Consider the following 9,665-nt stretch of genomic DNA (forward strand, 5'->3'; position numbering starts at 1 on the left):
GGCTTTCACTTATTTAACTACAGTGATTCAGACTTATTGTTACCTTAAAGAGATGGCTGATCTCCACAAGCCACCTATCCCACAACTACTACAACAAATATTTATACACCACTTTTCAACAAAAGTTTCTAAAGCCACTCTACAATAGTAGGCTAGACCTTGAGGCCACAAATATATCCATTTGAATTTCACTGAGAGTGGCAGGGCAAGTTTAGTGGAAATTAGACACGAATGTTACTAGGCCTGTTCACACAATAGTTTGGATCTAGATTTAATGTGGTTACCAACATTGAAGTGATTGTGTGAGCCATGCCAAGGTGGTTTATATTGTCATGGGTTCACACAATCTTGCTAATGTTGGTAACCCAAATTAAACCTAGATTCAAATGATTGTGTGAACAGGCCTACTATCTTCTCTTTGGATGGAGATAAGAGTTTGCCATATTGTGGAATTAATCAACTTTCCTCCCATCTTTCATAGGATAAAGAAGTTAACTTGGAACAGGTCCACAGGCGTATGAACAGTTTAATTGATGAAGACCTGGCTCACAAGCAACTCTCCCCAGCATCTATTGAAATATCCGCTTTAGAGATCGGTGGTATGCAGCCCAGCCAAACTCTAGAGCCTGTCCGTGAATACCAGAATACACAACTTTCTGTCACCACCTTTTTACAAGAACAGGCAACTCATGGGGCCAGCAGGACACTCACAGGTGCCTCTGGTAGCAACCTGCCACTGCCTCTTAGCAGCTCAGCAACCATGCCCTCTATACAGTGTAAACACAGGTCACCAAATGGAGGACTATTTCGTCAAAGCCCTGTGAAAACACCCATCCCAATGTCATTTCAGTCCGTGCCAGGGGGAGTCATTCCAGAAGGCATGGAACCATCCCATGGAACATCCATATAATGAAAACAACCAGCAAAGATTTTTATTACAATGGGGGGGAAAACAAAAAAACAAAAACTCTTACTTTTTCTTGTACATATCTGTAAATAATGAAAGAATGAAGTGGGGTTAAAAAGTGTATTTTGAATATTCCCAATTTTCAAAGTCAGTAAAAAACAAACAAACAAAAAATACAAAAAAAGAAAAAATGTATGAATGACTTTGTAAATTTTGTTCTCTATGAATAAAAAAGGCAAACTACTTGTGACCATTCTCAAGTGCCAAAGAAGACCTGTTACTGGGACTGAGGGCAGTAAAAAAATTACTCTGGATTTTAACTGGTACTCCTTTGTTCTTGGTTCTTGTTCTAATTCTTTCCTTTGAAAGCAGAGAAAAATTTCAATTTCTTGTGGTAAAAAGAAATGAAAATACTCCATTCTGTGCACTTCTTTTGCCCCTGGATTCTGCTACTGAAGAGAGTTGAAGAGTACAGCTCTCCCAGAAAATTTATCCATACCTGCAAAATGATGACAAAAACCCGAAATGCAATCAAAGATACAGAACTCCTTCCTCACTTCAGGGATGAAACATCCACCTGTTATTGCAGTGGTTTGCTGCATTGTGCCATACATGCAGCTCTTAAAAGTTATTTGCTACATTTTCCTCTTATATGTCCAAGCCACTATCCAACTGTGTGATTGCCCAAGTGCTGGGGTACTGTGTGGCTTCCAATTTGAAAGGAAGCAATTGTGCCAACTGGGCATTTGGTGGGTTGAGAGGGAGGAACAAATTCAGCATTCTGTTCCACAAATAGCCAATTAGCACTACCCCCCATTTTCTCACTGGACTCCATGTATTTGTCCCTTGCAGCTGGAGATGAGGAAGAGGAGGACCACATACTGAACATCTGTTTGCATTTATGGCTCCTCATCCAGCTAGGTATATAACCCATGGAAGTCTTCTGAATCAGGATGATGCATATGTTGGAGATTCCATAAGAGTCTGCAAGTTGTGAGAACATTGTTATGCAAAACTTGAAGCTGTGTGTGTTATTAGCCCTGTTCTCATTACATATTCAGGGTGGGTGAGTGAGTGAGTGAGTAGGACTACAGTGGCAAGCTTCATTCCCCATCTGCTCGTGTATACTTGAATGCTTGCATGCTGTGTTCATGCTGTAGCAGATTACTCAGTCTTAGTCTCAGAACAAGCACACGTGAGGGGAAGCAAAATGCTGAATCATCCCCTCCATGCTTTCCGAACAAAGGCTTCTCCCTCCAAATTTTCCTTTATTTCCAGTAGTTGACATAGCCTCCACCGCCTGAATTATCAACAGAGTTTGATAACCCTGGGCTTGGGTGGAATTCCCAGGGAAATCTCTCCTCTGCTATTGGAAAAGTACAAAAGTCTTCCACGTGCAAGCTTACACGTGGTGAGAAAACTGGTAGGTTGGCCAGAGACAAAAACCCCTTTCAGCCTCCCTTTCCTGAGTTAAAAATCCACTCAAAGAGGCTTGTTAAATTGCAAAGAATAAAAATAAAAATACAGCATTATTCAAATGCTACAGACTGCTTCAGCCTGAGGCTTTCCCAGCCTTTTGGTTACAGGTAAAAGAAATACTTAATAGGTTACAAGAATACTTCAAAAAGCACCCCCAGTTGATATTGGGGTGGCACACTTTAAAAATCATGTCTACGCATTTGTCAAGACCTGGGGATGCAGGAAAACACCAAAGTACCTTTTAAAAGCTTATAGTCTTATAGCCCTGGGTGGATGGGCGCAGACTATTGTTTCTTAGCTGAGTTACATTACAGATACACAGTCCTAGACCAGTCACAAGAATATACAGAGCACACGAAAGGAAAATAAAAGTCTAACACAAACTGACTAACAGACTATTCCCTAGGCTAAACTTCAGAAGCCCTGGCTTCCTTCCCCCTTGAACTCACCCCAAACTCTGAGAGAGAATCCAAGCCCCTGCAGTCCTATCTTATAAGAACTGCTGTCCTCCTTTCTACAGCCATTTCCATGGCCACACATCCTGCTGCAAGCCCAGCCCTCTTTCTTTCTAACAAAGAGAGCCTTCTCTTCCTCCCAACTCCTGTCTAGGTCCCACCCACCTGGTGTGCTGATTGGCTGTTCCCTGGAGGTCACCAGCCTGTCAGTCAGGACAGGGGTCACTTCTGGTTCACCCTTTAGGGGAAAGGAGGGGCTGGTCAAAGGCTGATCATTACACATGCCTAGGGCTCTCTCCACACAAGCTAACCTTTGGAAAATCAAGCTTCCCAATAGCAGAAAGAGACATTCAAGAGAGGGCATGCATTCATTCACCCTGGACATATCATGAGGATAGGGCTTTTGTTACACATGAAGTTGGGTTCTTAATGGAATCAAATCCAACAAAATCCTTTGTTTCACATAAAGAAATTCCAGCTTAATGGAATCAAATACCTGCTCTTTAACATATAGAAAAATGAGGCTGTAGCTTGGTGGCAAAATCCACGCTTTTCATGCAGAAGCTTCCAGGTTTAAACCCAGGAATCTCTAGGTAGGTCTGGGAAAGCCCTGGGAAAGCTGCTGTCAGTCAGAGAGTATAGTGTGGTCTGACTCAACTTTCTATGTTCAGGATGTAATCAGTGATCACACTTCAGTGCGTGTTTAGAATCATATGGCACCTTTGTTTCTTAACTGTTTTGGGAACTACTCTAAAGTAGCCACAACATGCTGTATTGAAGGCCTCATTTTGAATGGCATGGTTAAATTGATAACTAGGAAGCACAGCTTTTATGTTATGCTCCTTTTTCTATTTTTCTCTGTGGACTGGAGTAGATATGAAGCTCAACATGGCAGCTGGTAATCCCGTGCTAAATTGTTGTTATTCCCTCTCACATTCTCAGGCAGACCTCCCCAAGCTGGGGTGTCATCGTATAGGGTCTTTGCCTGTCCCCAGTTCTGGTGGGGTCAAGAAACATGATGCAATTGCCTGGTGATTCTGCCTAGTGATTAGAAGGAGAATTGAAATAACTCAGCATGGGATAGCTGGTTTCAGTGGCAGCTCTCCCTCATCACCACCCCACTCTGTGGGTTAGTTAAAGATTAAAGACTCCATCACTGATTCAGAGTCCCCTGTGCCAGCTGATCTGGACATGGAGCTCCAGCATGAGAAGACTCCCCCAATGCTGCACCTGGTTTCTTTGTTTCTACTCTTAAGGTCCAGATTACACAAACTGAAGATCATAATGGAATACCATTTGTATGTAGTACCACCTTAAATTGCAGGTAGGGGATAGTATGACTGAATGCTCTCTTAGCCAAAGCAACCTCCCTGTACATTGAAAACTAGATGTTTGGCAGAACGGTACTAATCCAGACTTTACCCTGATGTGCTTTCTTAATACAGTTTAACTCATGTGGCGAGCTATATGTTTAGATGGGCCTTAAGTAACTGAGCTTGTAATCTTCAATATTTGTACTGGGCTAGCTATCTCCAGTTGTGGTGTAACATAGTTGGCTCAAATCCACAGAACCCTGTGCATGAATCCCAAACCTCCTGCACATGTCAGATTCTTGTTTTTTAACTGCTTCTGCTGCAATCAGTGGAGGCTCTTCTGGGAGCTCTCTTGACTTTTCAGAATGGATTTGGGATTGGCACATGGGGTTTCAGAAAGGAATGTTCAAAAGCCCCCGAGTGTGGGCAGAAGCTGCATCCATGGCTCTTTGGATCCCCTCACCCCCCCCCCCCATGACCCTCATGTGCTGCAGTTATTTTGTCTTCACCCTCTTTGTTTGCAGATATAGCAATTCATAGAACTCAGCCTTTATTGCCTTCAGTGGGAAAATTATCTGCAACATTAGATATGAGCATAAAATATGTCAAACATCATGTTCAGTCCAAATGACACTTCAAAGAACTGGAATGTTATTTGCCCTGTTTTCATTGCTACTCAGAAAACTTCAGGTCTGTGAATCTGAATCCTGTAAAAATAACTCTCAGTTCATTTGCTCTTTCCATAGATAGCGGGATATGTTTCCTAGCAAAGCATTGCTGGGTGGAAAATGCAAGAGAGTGTGTGACAGTGCAGCAAAATCATTATCTATGTTAACGGAGGAGGGGGAAAGTAATGATCAAAAGCAGAAATGCTTACTAGATCCCTTAAAAGAATTAGTCAGCATATTAGGTTGTATTTTTTGGAGAAATAAAGGTTTCCATGTGTTGCCTCTTATATTGCTTTGCACAATTACTTGACAAATACATTTATGGGGAAGTGCTATTAAAAGGTTACTTTTTTCATTGATTTACCAATTCAGTGATAAAGCAGTGACTGACAGCCATATTAATCTCAGTTCTGAAGGCATTTTAACTCCCCTCTCCTGCACAACCTGGTTTATTCTCATCTGAATGGAAAACTTCACCAGAAATACCTGTATCTGCAGTCCCAGCACAGCTGTCTGGCACAATTATTTTCCACTGCTTCTTGTTATCTGCTTGGCACATCTCATCAAAGGTCCACTGTTAATATTCCATCAGCCACCCTCAAGGCAGGAGCTTCAGCCTAGCTTGCCTGTAAAGTTTTATCTAGCCTTCATTGCCTTCTGAAACTAAAGCACTTAACAGTAGACCAAGAAAGTGGGTTGGATTTGTAACACCATGACCTACACATCATGGGACTGGATCAGCTGGGAGAGAGGCTGCCCACCAAAGCTGCTGTGAAGAGCACCTGAACAGGGTCCTGCAATGCTGAACCTCAGTGGATCTGTGTAAGATCACAGAAATAAGTGCCCTATATTGAGATAGAGCATTGGTCCATTGAGCCTAATATTGTCTAAACTGATTGTCTGTCCCAGATTTCAGGATAACCCTGTTATCTGAAATGTAGATGCCAGGGATTGAATCTGGGACCTTATTACATACTAAGCATATCGGCCCCACAATGTTTAGGAACTCTGGAGTTTTGATTGGTGCAAGTGGACCAAAGAAAACATCCCAAGACCACAAAGAGTGGGGAGGAAAAGCTAAATAAAAATCAGAACATTTGCTTCTAGTAATATGAAAGCTGTACTTTGGTATTATAAAGGTGCATTTGCTATATAAAATATCCAAGTATTCTTGGTTTTGCTTTTGAAAAAAAGAAAGAATGAATGACAACGTGAGTTCCACATCCCAATGGTAGGCTACTCAAGTTCTTCGTCTGAGATTGTTTTCTTGTAAAGTCAATATACATCCTGTTTTGAAAGAGTATAATATGGAGCAAGGAATTCAAGGCACAAGATTCCCATCCAAGAAAAATGAGCTGGCAGGATAAAAAGAAAAGAATATCTGATGCTTTGGAACCTTAGAAAATAAGGAAATATTTTATTTATTTGCTTTAAAAAAAGCTGGCCCTGCATGTACTCTGAAATTATTGTAAGTTTAGGATTTTTCTCCCCTCAGATGTGGTCCCTATGAGGATCTCTAAATATTATTTAGAGATAACAGCTCAATTGGTGATAGTACCAGCCCTGAAGATAGCCAAACAAAAGTTGGATTTATATGAGCATTTTACAAAGTCTACAAGGTGATGTTTCTCATTCACCTCATTGCAAATATGCACACGAAGTATGGTGAATTGTTGTTGCGAGTGCTGTAATGCAGATCATCTTCCCTATCTCTAAAAATGTTCAGAAATTATTTGGAGTGAAACACTGCATGATCTTCTGTCAATCCTAGTGTGTAGTTAAAGCAAAACTTGGCAGCTCGGCCACATGATTCTGTGGCAGGATTGCAGAACTTCAGAAACTGGACATGAGGAAGATGCATGCCTCTGAAAGCAGAATACTAAATATACTGGAGAACAGCATCATAGAGGTGTGCACTATCCTTGCCTTCATTGCAATAAGTGGGAAGTGATGGAAGGTCAGAGGAGATGGGATCACCATCAACATGATAATCCACTTCATCATCCACATTTTCTGATCATCCAAACAACATCTACTTTTAAAGTGAAAGCTAATTATCTGCTATCTGAAATTTCTCTCCTTGCAACATTTCTCTCCTTGCAAAGCTTTATTCTAGTAATATTAAAGCTGCATGCAGTTTGCAGTTTCAGTTTTGATATGCTTTCTCTAAATGTGTTGAGTTCAGCAAAACTCTTAAATCCAGACTTAATTTGAAACAAATGTTAAATAACATTTAGTTCTGTTTGCAACAAGATGCTTGACAGACAACCATGTTTTTGACTTAAAGTACATTGCAAACGTAAGCATGCTTAGAATGTGGTTAGTAGTGCCACTGACCTATAACATCTTTGAAGAAATAATGCTTTATTGAAAACATGGGTTTTCACCATCTTTTGGATCTATCAACCATATCAGACAGCACCTGATAATAATAGATTACTTCCATAATAGATTACTTGGGGGTTATTTGATTTATTTAAAACAAATTAGGGAAGTTTCTTTTTTTCTAGTTCTTTGTTATTACTGGCATGCTCTTGATTTGGCATTTTTTTCATTTTGATTAATCAAAGCAATTTTTATATAGCCTCTTTTTCACAGTTAAAACATAAGATGACTTTAAATCACCAAGTTTTGTTGGGTAAGGTAACCTAAATGACACTTTTAGGAGTATTGCAAAAGTTTTTCCTTTGATTACTAGAACAGTTTGTGCCCTGAAAACCTTTTCTACCAGATTTGCAGGCATTCATAAATATGTGATATGCATTTTCCTCCTTCCATTCCCTAGGGCTATGGCATTTTTCTATGCCTAAGACAATTCTCCAGATTCTGATTACCTGAGGTACATTGTTTTCTTAATGAAAATTGAAAGGCCACTTCACTCTTGCATTCAGAATACTTCACATATGTGTACATGGTCTGCTTCTAGTTAGCAATGGGAAGGTGTTTTCTCATCACTGCCGAATAGCCATGTTAATATTGCCTTCTGGTATCCAACCCTTGTTGTTGCTCCCTCGTTGAGCAGGGACAGGACTACTGTGTTTCGAGCAATGGCAATGCTTTAGGGGGTGCTCTTTCTTTTCCCCTATCCTTGACATCGTCCTACTGCCAATGTGCCCTACTGTCATCACTTTTTTTTAAAAGTGCAGATGGTATTCTCATAGGAAAAAAAGGCTAGGCCTTTTCCTCTTGAATATTCATAGGATAATCTGCCACATTTCAGTAGCAGAGATAGCTAACTGAAACTAAGGGGCCAGATTCTTGGGGGATCTATCTCCCTCAGAGCCCAGTGCATCAAATGTTGTACAGATTCAGGATACTGTTCATTACACATTACATTGTTCAATCAATATCACTTTTATTGTACTAGTAGTGAATTTCATTTCAACAAGGTCCTTCACAGGATCAGGCAGACGGGGTGGCAGGTAGGCACCGGGGAAGGCTGGTGGAATGCACCTTTCTCTCAGAGGAGCGCTCTGGATCCTTTTGGCATGCAAGTCGCACACCCACACAACCTGCACTGGTAGAGTGAATGACTGCTCCCAGCAGTGCAGAGCAACAGAGGCCGGGACTCAGTTTACTGGCCTCCGCATATTTCACAAAGCTCCACACATCCAATATGGTGCCTTGGGGGATTCCCTAATCAAACGGGCACTCTAGGCCAGGCGCGGCTCATGAACGTGCCTCCGGGGGGGGGGGCAGCGGGCAGCTTCTTTAAGGTAAACAGAGCCGGTGCTCCGTGCCGCCCAGAAACCCCCAAATGGGAATCTCCTCTGCCACTCACTTGGCTCCTGCGGAGGCTATTCCCCGCCGTGGGGGCTGCTGGGTGGCACAGAGCAACGGCTCTGTTTACCTTAAAGAAGCTGCCCTCCACAACCCCCCCCCGGAGGAGAGTTCATAAGCCACGCCTGCTCTAGTGTCTCCCATCTCTGTGTCTCCTCAGCGCCATAGCACATGGGCCTGGCAGCCAGGTAAAGGGACCCCTTGCTCCCTTAACCTTGGCTATGAGCTGGGCTTGGGAGCTGGATTGGCTTCATACAAGCAGCCTAGCCAGGCTAGACTGCTCGTAGAACAGCCTCAACATGTAAGAGTGCAATTATACTATTCTTTTTAATTAACCCAGTAACCCTCTTGTGAGATAGAGGATGCTCACAGCTCAGAAATCCTTACAACCATCACTTGTTCCCATGCTAGAACATGCACAGCTAACTCCTTTCCTTCCTCCCATTACTTCTTCATTTTCACTACCCCTCCTATCAAGTCCATGGCCAGAAGAACTATGCCTTACCAGGCAATGGAAGTTTTCATAATCAGTTCTTCACTCCAAAATAGCATCAGGAGGATGTAATTTTCAAGAACGAACTGACAGACAAGTGTTTGATGTTACCACCAACCAACACTTTCCCCCTTCGGTGCTCCCCACAATGCTCCTCTCACACACATTGAGGTTCCAGATGCGTATTTATGCTCATCAATACACCTGGAATTGCAGTGAAATGGAAGGTAGCTGATGAGGGGTGGGTACAGGGGACCAGTGGTGAGCACAGAGAAGAGTAGCATATCAGCCTCCTGTATGTTACTTCTCTCCTAAAAATTGCCCCTCTCTTGAGTTTGCCTTGAAGAAACAATGCCTGGGGTATAAAACATGAGTTGGCCAAGAGACCCAGTTCTAATCTGCAGATCAGCACAGTTTAATTTAACTGCTTGTTTTGTTTTCTGAAAAGGAAGTGGCAGATGTTCCATAAAGTTCTACATACTGAAGCCATGTTGTGGACCTATTTTATAGACAGAACCTGCATGCTAGTTCATAAGTAAAATACATCCATATAGAGTGCCTCTATCTTTT

General features: G+C 42.0%; 1 protein-coding gene across 15 annotated transcripts in view; it reads left to right on the top strand.

The window, feature by feature from the left end:
* Positions 1-5,109, top strand: part of GRID1 (glutamate ionotropic receptor delta type subunit 1) — a 1,034,570-nt gene extending 1,029,461 nt beyond the window's left edge. For 13 of the 15 annotated variants that reach the window (XM_053305288.1, XM_053305287.1, XM_053305289.1 and 10 more), the window contains one exon: positions 482-5,109. In XM_053305288.1, the coding sequence (XP_053161263.1) occupies positions 482-910 (429 nt within the window). In that variant the 3' untranslated portion in view covers positions 911-5,109. The remainder of the gene's footprint in view (positions 1-481) is intronic. The other 2 variants (XR_008318672.1, XM_053305300.1) reach the window with 2 other exon arrangements.
* Positions 5,110-9,665: the final 4,556 nt, after the last annotated feature.

Source organism: Hemicordylus capensis, chromosome 3 (assembly GCF_027244095.1).
Source record: "Hemicordylus capensis ecotype Gifberg chromosome 3, rHemCap1.1.pri, whole genome shotgun sequence".
Lineage (NCBI taxonomy): Eukaryota > Metazoa > Chordata > Lepidosauria > Squamata > Cordylidae > Hemicordylus > Hemicordylus capensis.